The following is a 15,362-nucleotide window of genomic DNA, read 5'->3' as shown; positions in this document are numbered from 1 at the left end:
GGCTTATTGGTATTTCGCAATCAGTCTAATCAATCTAATCGAAAAAAGAAATGACCTTTTTTGTTCTGTTGGTGATTTACGAACGTTAGAATAGAAAAATATACAGGATGTTCCATTTAAAAACAGAAAATTTTCCTCATTTTTTCCTAAACCCTATATTCAATTGTTTTTCTGTTATCACCATTGTAGTTGGCTAATTTAAACGATTTTATATCTGTCCTCATAATAATGTACAACAAAAAACAAAAACCAGTTATTAAGTGAGGTCAATAATACTAATTATTGTTATTATTACTTTTAATTGTTATTATTATCGAGTTAAGAAAAATTATACGTTCCATATGTTTTAAACGATTTATATTCCGGAATTATCAAATCCGACTCTGTCATTCGTATTTATTGTTCCAGGTTCAGACGATCCGCCCTGCGTCAACACTTACTTAAGCAAAATGGGTTCTTCGTCGGCACGATTCTTTGCATCGCCTGTGCGAACAATTCTTCAAGTTCTCTCCACCTTTATTTTGACCCTGCACAGAGCGTTGTAGGTCTAGAGTGTGTCACCCCCTTTTATACACACAAAATAAATTGTAGATGCCACTTTAGACGCTTCAGAAAACCCCCCGCGGAGTTGTTTCGAGGAAATCTGATTGGTGTAGACGCGCCAGGTTTGAACTTGTTTATAAATACGTATCTGGCTGGATGTTTTTTAAGGGGGCTTCGTGGTGATGCGAGAGAATTTGTAGTGAAAACAGGGCGTCTATGTAATTAGCGTCGACGCGAAAGGTCTTGCTTGCTCAAAACGCTAGCGAGTAGGGTTCGAGGAATTTTATTGGATTCGAAATTTTATTAAAGCAAAAAAAAAATATTGTTCTAAGGTCCTGCGGGCCGCGTAATTTACCGTTAAGTTAAACAAATTTAAATGTCGCACGTATGTTACTAACTTCAGCTTAATAGACGTAAACTAAGTGGGAAGCCTCTCGTTTCAAAATTTTCTCGTGTCGCTATGAAACTCGCGTTTTATTCCATTGCAATTTCGTGTCAATTGAAAGTCGCGATGGGCGATTTTGCAAACAAAACTGCATTGGGTGTTTATTCGGACGTTTGGTAGAGGCTGCTGTGTACGGCGAAAAAGCGTCGTATATTCCAGATAAATTGAGCAATTCTCAGTTTGTTTGAGGCCCAAGTAAACCAAATGTAACATCACATATCATTGTGTATTTAGTCGGATGTCAGGAACAGGATTTGCGGCTTTTGCCATCTGTTCTATGCCTTTTATCTAACCGAGTCTGAAATTTATGGCTTTCATCTGCACTCGGGCCTTTGAATGATAAATAGACGTCCTAAAGCAGGCCAAAAATAACAACACACACACACACACAATAATAACCTCGCGTGGAAAATTCGCAAATCTCGGCAGCATCTGTTAGGAAAAAGTAGCATGCTCATGCGATTGACTGCATTTGACTCGGTACAAATCGCATCGTTGTTTGTATCAAGTCACGGACAATCATATCAATATTAATAATGTGAAATCTTATGTTAGTGTTAGGAATTTGTGCAGGATTGCATTGCGCATGCTTCTGTATGCTTCTCGAGTAAAACGTACGTCTTATGTAAAATTGTCAATGTGAGCCCGGATATGGAGCTCGCCGTATTTACATATCATTACATAACTTGGTGATAGAAACATATCATTTTGAGCCAAAAACTGTATATATAGTATTTTTGTTAAGTATACAATGTAAATTTTTGTATACAGAGTAAGAGAAATTCTATAATTAGCTTGAGACTGTACATTTTTTAAGTTTATAGTTGACAATACTTTTCAAGTATTGCTGTATACACTATTAATAAAAAAAAGTATATGGAAAACTCAGAGCGAGAACGTCAGTATAGTTAAGCGTCGCTAGTTCAGCTGACCCCATGGGTTTTTGCTCTTGAGAATGATCTTGATAAATGGAAACGTTAAATCAAATTGGAAAATGAATATCTACACCTAAAACAAAACTGTGAAGTATTTAGCATCTTAACACTCTCTCAAGTCACAGATGGACAATGTGTACATTTTTCGTTGTTATTTCAAGATATCTCAGTTATTATTTATTATTTTTGAGGTACAGAAAAAACAGAAATCTGTTGATTTCAGTTTAACTTTGTATTTTAAACACCCTGTGTCATAAAGAATAGATGATAATGAAATCATAGATCTTTTTACGTGTACCAAGTGGCGTACTCTGACTATAATTTATATATTTAAAACAAACATATTACTTTAAATTAACATAGATTTTGGCAAAACAATATTTTTTTTTACGCGAGTGTTAACATTTTATCATTATTGTTCTAATTATTATTTTATTATTAAAAATAAAAACATAATGCAAAAAAATAATAAAATTCAAAAGAATTGCTTTCCGCCAGCTTCCCGGCTTCACACAATTGGTCTACAATTGAATCCAGAATTCAGTGGTGTACTAAGATTTTATTATACAGTAGAAGTTTTGAAGACGGAGTTTAAATGAAATAAGTGAAAGAACATATGTTTTAAAAAAATATATTGAGCTTTTTATATTCTTGGAAATAGTTAAAAAAGTAAATATAAATATTTTCACTTTTCGATTTACTTCCCAAACATTATACAAAATATAAAAAAAAGAGATTTTTAGATTAAATTAGTCCTATATTGCTTAAAAATAAGTATAAATATTTACACTTATTGAATTGTTTCCCTAAATATTCTACAAAATAATAAAAGAAGATTTTCTGATTACATTATGTCCCATATCGCGATGTTTTGTCGTTTATATTTTTTCTGATAATGGAATAAGAAGTAATGCTTTCTTAAAATATATGCTTATTTAAAGTAATTTATTTAGATAATCACAGAGTATTAAAAAGCATATAAAAAGCTCGACAACATTTAAAAATAAGTTTTTGAGTTGCTTATCAAACAATCTAGAAAATATTTTGAGCAATTGAGATTTTTATTCGATATTTCCAAGTATAATTTATTTATTATAACACTTTCATTATTTGTATTTTTTTCTGATAATAATAATGTTAATAATATGTCGAATGGAATAAAATTGGGAGAATAGAAGCATTTTTTAAATAAAATATCGAAATATATGTTTATTTAAAATAACATATTTTAAAAGAGTATAAGAAGCTCAAAAAAAATAGAGAAAAAACGAAACATAATGTTGCATTCCATCTTAAAAAATACATCTTTTACGTGAAAAAAAATTGAATGAACTATTGGATTTTACGTAAAAAGTTCTATCAGGTTCCATTTCCATATAGGTTGTTCGAAATGCAAAGGGTAACTGAAATGGTCAAACTTCTTTGTCTGTCCCCCTGCCTCTCGGCTATTAAACATTCAAACATTAAAACATTACCCACTCTAGCGACTTCCAGTATGCAAAAGGAGAATCATTTGGCGGAATAAATATTGAATAAAAAAATACTGGCCTTCTCTACTTCCATACGGCAATACGCTTATATTGTGCTAGACCACTATTATACTATAACGAACATATACACTGTTATTCTATACATACCTTGATATACACCTGTTGTAGATTTTTCTGTTATCGGTCGGAAAGTAACTTATGCAGGGAAAACGTAACATATTTCGATTTTGAGTTTGGCACCTCAAATTACTGGGCCCTGTGTATCGTACTTTCTTTTTGAATTGTCACGCTTACTGTCAATTACTGTAATGTACAACAATGTATAAGGATGCTTTATATGGGGCAGTTTTCTGTTAAAATTGGGCCAGACCTTTTCAAAAGTCTTCCGATATTCTCGGCGCTCGTTATTCCAATCATCATAATAAATCGAAACCTGGAAAACTAAATCCCGATTAAGAAGCAAAACGGCGAAAATAAACCAAACGATCGTCCCATTAGTTTTTTCGTCTTAACTTCGTCCGAAAGCAATTTGGAAATATAATAAAGGGAATATCTTCAGGCCAATTACTTTAGAAATTACGGGAAATTATCGGTCGGTTCAAGTATTAAATACCAGATTTCTTGCAAAATTTTCTTTATCTACGTTATTGAAATTACTGCGCTGAAGTAGATTTGTTAATAGAATTAAAAGGACAAAAAATTATTTGAAAGCACGGGTCAAGAGAAGTGCTGCGTTGCCTAGTAATTGTGGAATATTTGACCATTGAAATATCCTTACTATTTCACTAACCTGCGACGTTAAAACGCGAGAGCAGTTGACAAAACACTGAATATTTCAAACACAAACCTTAATAAAAAATTTAAAGATTTCCTATCCGTTATACCCCGAGTTGCGTTGAATCAAATGTGAAATAAAAATCGTCTGTACTTATGTGTGTTACAGAGCGTTCAATTCGAACAAGAAGACTTTGGTTAATGCGTTTTAACTTTTCATACTTTTACTATTGGTGACCAGAATCAGATAGGTCTGGGTTTTATCTGTTCTGTCTTCTGTACCAAATTATCAAAAATATCAAAAAGTTATAGTGGGGAGTTAATTCGAAACTCACCACTATCTCGACGGCACCACTGCATGTGTTGTTTATTTGTTGCTGACGTTATCAAATGATTTAAAGCAACTAGTTAAGAAATCGCCATCGTAATTGCATTTCATTCTTAACATTATTAACATTTCTACTAATTTTTGATTTCTATATATCTACTTTTAGAAAATAAAGGTAATTATTTATTTTGAATAAAGAGAGCTACTTTCCGGTAGTGAATGGTTTTGGGGCAGCTGCAATACGAAAACAGGTGCGAACGCTGGAAAAGTTCTCTCATATTATTCGAGTAAATTCTGTTATTATTTTCGAAAATAATTGATTCAAACTGTAATATCTGTTTCATTAGTGTTCGCAGTTGTTTAGGAAATGCTTTAACGTAGCGAATGGTGGTTCAAAAAATTCACAGATTTGCCCGGGCCTTTCAATAATTTTTAATAATATTTTGGAGGCCGTAAGAATATTTAAATAGAACTTCTCGGTTAAAATTGTAATACACACAATATATTGTCGAATATCTTTCAGTACAAAAATGTCATAGAAATTAAAAATTATACAAAAAGTTATTCTTTTAAAAAGTATAGAGATCTAATGCCCAAAATTCAAGTGGGGAAGTTTCATTTTCAGCGCCAATTCCTATTCCCCTACGGTTCATATACGTTTATTTTCGTGAAGAGGGAATTGCACTTTTAAGCTTAATTTTATATTTTCCTCTCCTAAATTTTGGACAGAACAAGTCGTTCAAATAAGTAATAAGATGAGCACTTTGGCTATTTAATGTTTTAGATTTGAATTAAAGCTTGGCATCTACAAAATCTTCAAATCTTCACAATCACTAGGCCCAAAATAAATTTTAGGTAACAAGATATACTTAGCATTGTACCGTTATCGTGAGAGTTTTTATTGTACAAAAGAGAATATTCCGCATTCTTGTTGATCCGCCTTGTATTGCTAGACGAAAAGAAACACAAACATTTTACTTGGCGTCAGAATTTCCGATTGGTCCATACGATATTAAAATGAAGATATATTTGAGTTTGTATTTTTTTTATTACTTGTTCCCTTTACGCATTTTTTGCAGTTTTGGGAACTAAATAAATATCTATTTATTATCCATTATGTTTTTTTCAATTTGTAATATGCTTTTTAACTTTTACCGGAAACATAAAAAATACGTCTCGCAGGTGTGCTTCACTTAATGTTTGCTAAGCTCTTTAACAGTTCCGAATCAACATAAAAATTTTCTTTTTTTACTGACCCACAGGAGTTAAGCGATAATACGGTTTCATCTCCTGTTCAGTCGGACCGATAACGGCACGGTGAAGTAGGAATTTTCGATTTTCGAATAACGCCATTAAATATTTGTTTCCCCATGTTCATATGACCCAATTTCCGCTCGAGTAGGAAAACTATCGGCTTATTTTATTTTAGGAAGTTCCCCGTACCTCGCAGCGGCTGGCTTAAGATTCTTTTTAGAGAAGTTCTAGACGTCACAAAAGCAAATCAATAAAACCGGAACAGCAACGTTGCTGGCTCCCGGACATTCTAAGCCTATCTGGAATGGGCAGTGGCGTATGGCATTCTATTAATTAAATCCGGGCACTATAGTTTTGCGCTATCGCTAACCTTGATTTGCCATAACATTTTTTCAGAAATAATTTTTTATTAAATTTATTCGCTAGACTCTAGACTCTAGACGTTTACATAAATATAATGGAATTTAATTCGCTTTTCTCCTAAGATAAATAAATAAGTAAAAAAATATTTCAAGAAAAAAGATATCCGGATCGATTTTCTTTTTATATATTTCTGTTGTAGATAGAAATATGTACGAAACAAAATAAGAAGAGACTTGTAGTAAGAAAGTGATCCCCTTTCATTGTTTTTAAATTATTTTCAACTTTATCTGTAGTGCCTTGTAAAATTTTCAAATGATCCTCATAGATCGAAAAAGAAATATACTTCAGATGATAATGTTCGCCTGAAACACCCTAAGATTTTGTCATAACTGCAATAATTTCGGAACTCGGATGGGTAGTGATGTGATTTGGAATATTTTTGCTTATGGTTACTCTTTTTCTGGAAGGTTCCAATAAAGCGAATTAAAATTTTCCTGCGTATTCGGTCATATAAAACCTTTTATTCACTAAACATTACTTACGTTTCGGCCAAAGACCGTAAGCCATCTTCAGAAATGTGTTATACATAAAGAGACTAAAATTAAAGATACATATATTTTTCTGTAATGACAATTTTTATTTCGCGTTAGTTTTAAAATTTATCTGCTTCTTTTACAATATTATTTAAAAACACATATATAAAGTCAGATAACAGACCGAATCTAGTTTATTAAACAACAACGTAGAATTAAAATAGAATCAAGGGTAACATAAGGCGCCAAACTAACATGAAAAAAAACATTCCATAGGAACAATAATAAAAAAATATTGTAGCACGACTTTTCTATATGTATTAATAAAACTTAATTTTTGGCAAAATCCACAAATCCACAACTAGATTATTAAATTATAATAAATTTGTTTCTAAATAAGTTCTTAATGTTCTGTAATTACATCATAATAGTATTAATTATAGAACAGAAGCTGACAGCTAGTCAAAAATTTATTTGCACATCGTCTGAATTGGACTTCGTAGGTTATCTGATATATTTTTTTAATTTTTAGACTGAGGTAATTCCTTTATGTTTAACACATCTCTGAAGATGTCCTACTGCTTTTTGATCGAAACGTACGTAATATTTACGAAATATAAAGCTTTCTAATGGCAATATATACAATAACACTGTTTTTTTTCTTAAAATAACTTAAATCTAACTCAAAAAAACAACCACACTGATATTTATTATAGGCGCTAGTTGCAATTAGCTTTTAGTTTCTTAATTTTTGTATTTTATTGAAGTTGAGTTTTCCACAAGAACAGTAAATGGGTAACAGATATGTTAGTTCTGATAAAATACAGGCATTGTGAATTTTATATTGAGCATTGTCTCTTCAGAATTTTCTACATTTAAAGGGAGCTCCTATTTTAATTTTGATATTTTCTATGTGGATCGTCCAACTCATACAGGATGAGCCTGCTTGTTTATCTCTTTGTTTAAACATTTATATTAGTTTTCATTAAATTAATTTTGAAGTTGAAGTAACACTCGTTTGTAATATTTTGTTAAGTCACAATTGACAAAATCAGTAAGTTTCACACTCGCAGAAAAAAAATGGGTATTCAGCAATCCCTGAGGCACTCAACAATTGAATGTCGCAGTTTCACTTTTCCGTTCGTAACACTGTCGTACTGTTTTCTTTCGCAAAAATATGATCTGTTATCTCACTATCCCTACTATTTCTAATTTCCTATTATTATATTTAAAACTTAATTTAATGTTTTATAAGTTATGTATTATTTTTATAGCTGGTACGTTTGAAATTTTAGTCGACACTCAAAAGTTCATAATGAGCCAAGAAAATTTAATTTCTCCTATCTTATTACGTTCCGCCGCTGTTGAGGGTTCATTGTGTTATTTAACGCTCCGATACCTTTTTCTGGTTCCCCGTTAAAGTTTCGAAGAGAGTCAGGGAGAGTTTTAAGACCCGCGTCAATCTAGGATCATAAATATTTAATTTTATAATTTAATCAGAAGTGGGCCGCATTTTTTTCATGCGCACTTGAACCATTTCCATTTTTCTCGAAGTTTTCTGTGGCCGTTCTTCTAAAACTTAGACAAGTTGCATGCCGCTCAAACCTCCTTTATTAGGTGAATGCGCCGGATTGGTAATATACGAAGCTGGAATCGGGACTTTTGAAAAATTTCTGATGCAATCTACGTTGATTTGTCGGGTTAGAAGTAACATTTCTAAAATTCAACAAACTCTTTTGAATTTGTGTAGTGACTGCTGCTTAATAGCGACGTCGTTTCGTTTATGTAAAAGAAATTGTTAAGTGTGAAACGTGAATATACGTACAGCTTATAGATGTAAAAAATATTTTAAAAAGCACCCGTCTCTAGCAAGTAGTCACATGGCCTTTAATATTTTTAGAGTAAAGTAGGCCGGAATTGCGCTGTTGCAAACCCGTATTTTTCTTTGCGGAATTCCAGTCACTTTTATAGAACTATACTCGAAAATTTTTTAGAGTGTATCTTACAATCAGTACTGTAGTAAGGGCTAAGATATACAAAAATGTACGAGACATATCATCTATACCGCACACGTATCAGCTGTACTGTCCAATAACTACGTAGGTAGCTAAAACAAATACACCATGTGTATTTTCTACGTATTTATATACAAGCGAGTAGAACGAATTGAATTTTTAAATTTGGGAGTGTTAATTTTTCAATCGGAGAGGTTGCTTGCTCTTATTATACTGTTTGATTGCTGCTAGTGTTTTATATGCGATTTGTGAAGGTAAGGCTAATCAATTGGCTCATGTTGAAAGATGATTTTGGACAAAGAATTTCAGTTTGGTTTAAACAGTTTGGTGCATATTTGACCTATTACTTCGTGTCAAATCTAATTTTAACTAATCGAAACTTCTTTAAATTGGGTTTGGACGTGTGCCTCAGCTTTATTGTAAACCAAAATGAAACAATACCAACATACTGAGGAAATTTTGCGAAAATATTTGGAGCTTAACTTAAAATTTTTGTTTGAAAACAAAATCTTATTTTTAACTACATTAGTAATATTTCATTAACTTTATATTTTCTTGAAGTACCCAATTTAGTAGTCGATTTGGTTATTTTTTACGGTATGTTTTTGGATACTGCAACTAGTCACAGACATATCGTCACTCTTAACCTTCTATAAACAAAAATGGTATTATTTCGGGATCAAAGAAACAAACATTCCTTCTAAGTAAGTTTGAATTCTCAGTCAACTGACTTCGCCATATTTTCTTATTGAAAATGACGTTTTTACAAAAAATACTGAATATATTTTGCCAAATATTTAGAGCCGAATTTACAATTTTCGCTTGAAAACAAATTCATTAATTTTCGTGTTAAGTTAAGCTGAAATGTTCATGAAATTTGGCAGGTGTGAGGCGAGTATGAAGATATTTTTTGAGGTATTCTGTCATGCAAAATCTCAATGATTGGAAACGTATACTTATGCCTAAAATATTGCAAATTATCTTTGGAGATGCAGATAGTTTCTGTGAATGCTGCTGAAGAATATTTAAACTTCTGCTGGCCATCTGGTCCGTCTAGAAATAAGGAAAAAAGAAACAGACATGGCGAGATATATATATATATATATATATATATATATATATATATATATATATATATATATATATATATATATATATATATATATATATATATATATATATATATATATATATATATATATGACATGACATGACATGACATTTAGCAGGTGTGAGGCGAGTATGAAATTGAAATATTTTTCAGGTCATGCAAAACCTCAAGGATTGAAAACGAATTAAAAAAAGCATAACTATACATAAAATTTTGCTTCTTACCATCAAATTCAGCCTTAGGATTTTTTTGTTACAATTTTATATGTTGCCATTAGTCGCAGACATATCGGTACTATTCCAATTTTTCAGGTAGTCTATGTGAGTGCAGCTGAAGATTTAAACTTCTGTTAGTCAGAAAAAAAGAGATGTTCCTTGTAAGTAGCAGCGACATTGCGAAAGAATGGAACCAATTTTGAATTTGTATTAAAATAATAAAAGGTTCATATTAACATCCCCAAAAAAAAAACACCTTTTTATTTACGACTATTTTTAAATTTTTAATCACTGACTCGCAAATTTGACTCACCAAAGCTGATATTTATCTTGAAACAGTGTTCTAATTTGAAGCATATCTAATAGAAGTCAATCTCAAAAACACACTGACGCTTTTGAAAAAAAAAACTATTGAAAGTCAAATACAAGAGTATGGCGGCCTCATTTGTAGAAACTTGTAGAAAAATTGACTGCAGCAGCCAAAAACGTTACTACGAATATAAATGAAGCCTCATTTCGGTAGGAATTATTAAATTGGTCACAGTGTCCAATTTTGAGAAATCAAACTCTCCGATCCCTTCACGAAAACCTTAATTACCACAATAACGCACTGTGGGCAACAAAGAAACACGTTGCGGCTTAAAAAATCTGTTCGCAATTTTGATGTGATATTAGACGCTCTGTGTTTGGAGTGCTTCACGGCACTTTATGTCTTAAAAATGAACTCGGGTGCAATCGTTTTGCAAATTTATGCCGTGCCGACTCGTATTGATTCCCGAATCGATAGCGATAATTTATTTAAACGTATATTTTCGTACCTACGGCCTCCGTTAAATTATTGCCGTTGAATTTTGCGGTCAAATGGTTTGGAGTATTTGGATTAGAATTTGAACGGGATGCGGGCCTATTTTTTTTCGAAATGTCGCTATCGATTGATTTTTCAAATGCACAACGCGTTTCCGAAGCAAGTATCCAATACTGAAACGAAATACAAGGCGGTAATTTTTTTTGAACTTCTATGTCTATATACATAAAATTGTTAAATGCTCTTATGCTCTCCACTAGTCTAATTTTTATTAATAGTAATGCGCGTAAACTATCAAAAAGCTGTGTCAGAAAAGAAATTATCTGGCGAAGCTTTCTCCACACATGGTTCCAAATTTGTTCGAAATATTTCAGCAGCTATAAAACAACAACTAAAAAAAGTTAATGATTTTTCTCATGCTTTGGACAGTTGCTTTGGTAAAACTCAGTATACTCGAAAAATATGAAAAATGTTTGCAAAACGGCTGTTCCTAGATTCAGGGAATTTATTATTGAAGAAAATATATATACATATCCGTAAAAATGGCTGTTAAAAACAGGCAGTGTTCTAAAGGTTTAGTTCTATAAAGCTTTCGATTGTGTTTAAATGTGGTTGAAAAACCAAATTGCTCTGAAGAGTCAATATTACCTTAGTAAAAAAAGAATAGATAATAAGTATTTAGAAGAACTATGCAAGTGTAGCTTAAGAAGTATGTCGTAATACACGTAGGCCTATAACCTTAAATTAAATCAAGGAAAAACCTATTAGTTTTGTATATTTCAAATTTATTTTAATATCTTTGTAAAGTGGGTGTAAAAGTAATTCTAAAATGGTTATAGTTGACATTGATTTCCGTTCCCTCTTAGATACTTTGTATACTGTGTTGTTTGTCTAACCTCAAATAAAATGATGTATATTCCAGAGATTTTTTTTTTCCTGCGTCCATCTTTTGTCCCATTTTTCATTTTTCAGAGGCAAGAAATATGAGGGATGAGATATAAAAATGGTCAAACAGCATTGAAGTTCCGGTAGATATCTTTTATATTCCTTCTGCGTCGGGTGTTGACTCTGTCAAGCTGACGTTTGACCAAACATACTTCTTTACTGCTATTTACAGCATACCGTGCAGGTGTCGCAAAAAATACACCAAGCAACGAGGTCGAAATATATCAACCAGACTAAAAGAACACCATCGTCACGAAATAAGACACCAGATTTCATTCGATAAAATCAAAATACTTGCAGCTAGCTCCTTTTTCCATTTGAGATTTTACATTATGGCAGAATAAAGTTTTGAAAGACTTGTTTGTACTGAAACTGGTGATCCTTACAGGAAATATAAATCGATGCATAGTACACTGAATAAAACACACAGAGAATAGCAATATCGTTGTTTTTTGCAGAATGCTACGTGTATTTGTAAAAACTCTTGAATTGCATTGCAATATTGATAGAAAATATATAATCGATATTTAATGTAAAGTTTATAAATATTATATAAAATTCTTGTGTTGATGCAGAAATTGTTCTATTGCCTATTATTCTGTATTTTTTGTTTTACTGTTGAGGACTTTTTTTTATCTTTTGTGTTAGTGGTAGAAATGCCAGTGGTTCAACTATTGTTCAGAAAGTATAAATTTCGTAAACTCTTGTCGTGCATTTTGTTTTTAAAAAATGCATTGTCTAAAAAAAATAGTTCTAACGAATAGGTACTCAAATTTCAACTGATAACCATTTTAAATACGATAATACAACTTTGCTAGGAATCAATTCCGAAAACTGGTAACCTCATCTATGCCAATATGTTTATAATTTATACTTATAATATACATTTCCTAAACCGTTTTTCATATTTTTTGTGTAGCACCATCTGCTTTAAAATATTTAGTTATTTAATGCAAAATACTATTTTTCTGACAATACATATCAAGAAGGTGGTGTAATTCACATTTAATGCCACAATTTTGCGACCTCATTATGTTAGAAAGTGAAAAATGTATTATTTATTTGCATTGTGTTTGATCATCAAATCATCAAATACAAAACAACGATGAATCTCAGGTGTACTGAGTTATATGAATTTTAATGACACTGAGTTACATACTCGGCAAGATATACTCAACTCTTTTGCACTATGTTTTCGACAGTCGTTTTCTAACGGGAGTTCTCACAACAATTTTAATGGTATTGATAATTTCACAGCACTCTAAAAATATAAACGAATATAAGGTGGTAAAACTCATAATTATACCTAGATTTGCTACGGGTCCAGATTCAATTCCAGCATTCCTTATACATTACTGTCGTTTTGTTCTGCCTAAACCGCTTGTAATACTTTTTAATGTGTTGGGAAACCAGGTCGTTCCTGGTATATGGAAAATGTTTAAAATTATTCCCGTACGCAAAACGACTATATATCACAAATCAAAAAATATAGGGCTATTTCCCTTATCTGCAATTACTGTAAAGTTTTAGAATCTCTTCTACAGGACAAAATATTACATGTTATTAAGAACCAAACAGTCCTCCAACAACATGTTTTTTTTTTAAGGAAGAAACACCATTACCAATTTAACGACTGTGTGTCAATATTTTTCTGAGGCTATTGATGAAGGTTCTCAAATACATTTTAATTTTTAAAAAGCGTTTGAGCTCCTAATTTCTTTTTCAGATTCACTTGTTAATTTGTTTGCTTCATACTTATCTAACCGCACTCAGTACGTCACATCTTTATGGTCACACTTCCGATAAATACTTCCTCAGGTTTTCTCAAGGCTCAATATTGAGGTCAATTATTATTCAACATTTTCGTTAATGACACTGGAAAAGATCTTGATCAGTTTTTTGATTTATGCGGACCACTTAAAAATTTTTCAAAATGTGTTCATTGGAATATCTTACTCTCCAGCGTAGTTTGGAGTAAATCAACAATTGGGTTCTAAATAATACCTTGCAATTCAATTCAAGTATAATGTCTCTTTCAGCACCTTGAGTGCAGCTGTGAAATATGACTAGCATCTTTTTCATAAAACTTTAAAATTTTAAATAACTTAATTTAACTACTATGGCCTACTATACAGATTAATTTTTTTGGTTCCCCGTATTAGTTACACACTTTCTGCCCACACCAAAAACAAATATTTTAAAATTTTCACAAATTTTTTGAATGTGCTACAAGTACAATGCTTGACCCAATTTGGACTTTTTTTTCGCAGTCCATTACTATAATTATTGATTTCAATCTTTTCGTATTCTCTTGTTTTTTTATTAGAGTTAACATTTATGTTAGGCTAGACTTTAGATTAAGTTTCGCGATATCATCATCAGCAATACCCCTGTAGGTATTTAATAATTTGTACTACAACCTACCTATTAGTTGGGCCTCAGGCCTGTTAGGTTGCTGGACGTACAGAGATAAAACGTGAACAAGAGTCTTATTTAAAAGACTATCATCACTTTATATATTATTATTATATTATTATATTTATATTATAAAGCTTCCTTATAGAAATAAACAAAACGATAATGAGAAGTAGGTACCATATTTTAGGAAATAATCATTTCGTTATTTTAAAATTATATTTTTGTCGAATAAATATATAAATGCATCAATAACCCTAAAATGACCTGAAACTTCATTGTGATATCTTGGAAATAATATAAAATTTTAGGCTTTATCAAAAGTACCGGATTAGACTTTTTGTGCTAAATATTAACGAGACGAGTATCACTTAAATTGTAGCAGAATTAAATACTGATGCATGAACTCTCTGAAGAACATTAATAGAACAAGGGTCATATCCATACCACGCATAGAGCGTTCAAACTCTTTTACCTAGGGATTTCGATTTCGATTTTTTTCTGATAATTTCGCCATGACTTTTTTTTTAAAAATTGTATTTTCGGACGCAACTACTTTCTCAAAGAAAGTAATTCAAAACTTTCAAATTAGAAATGTACATTCGATAACAATTTACCCTTAATGTTTGGTTAGTTTTAGTGAGTTTTCATAGCGCAAAAACTCATCATTAGATGTATTTGTAACTTATATCCCCGGATGTCATGCTTACCATATTTTCAAACGCTTGATGTACTGACAGCACTTTCTTTGTACTATCTTGCATTGGTTATTATTTCAAAAGAGCTATAATCTGTAGGGCAGTATGCACATACAAACCGGAAATAGAGAAAATCTGCGAATTCCACCTCATAGCTCCACTTTTTTCGAAAAATGGCGTTAGTACCATAAAAGCTTTGAAATTCTGCCTAATAGTATTCGTAACATAAATTTCACCTACTTAAAACAAGAATGCTTTTATAGCTTCAATTTCCCTTATTAGTGTTTAAAATTTTTGATTTGTCATTTTTATATGTTATGTAATTTAACTTAAATTTTAATTATTACCATTATTATTATTGTTTTTAATGAAGTATAATAAATAATACTAAAAAATCTAGGCTATTGACTAATTAGGGATTAAGATTTTGGACGTTGTCAGTGTGATTGTATCTTCTTTTTGGACAATAAAAGAAAATGAATAAATAAATATT

General features: G+C 31.4%; 1 protein-coding gene across 1 annotated transcript in view; it reads left to right on the top strand.

The window, feature by feature from the left end:
- Positions 1 to 11,727, top strand: part of LOC132701517 (acetylcholinesterase) — a 305,958-nt gene extending 294,231 nt beyond the window's left edge. Inside the window, exon 6 of the mRNA XM_060669498.1 lies at positions 409 to 11,727. Coding sequence (XP_060525481.1) covers positions 409 to 545 — 137 coding nt within the window. The 3' untranslated portion in view covers positions 546 to 11,727. The remainder of the gene's footprint in view (positions 1 to 408) is intronic.
- The last annotated feature ends 3,635 nt before the right edge of the window (positions 11,728 to 15,362 follow it).

The sequence above is a fragment of the Cylas formicarius genome, unplaced genomic scaffold (assembly GCF_029955315.1).
Source record: "Cylas formicarius isolate icCylForm1 unplaced genomic scaffold, icCylForm1.1 PGA_scaffold_4__25_contigs__length_36172078, whole genome shotgun sequence".
Lineage (NCBI taxonomy): Eukaryota > Metazoa > Arthropoda > Insecta > Coleoptera > Brentidae > Cylas > Cylas formicarius.
Note: the sequence above shows the minus strand (reverse complement) of the source record. Positions and strands in the feature narration are given on the sequence as shown.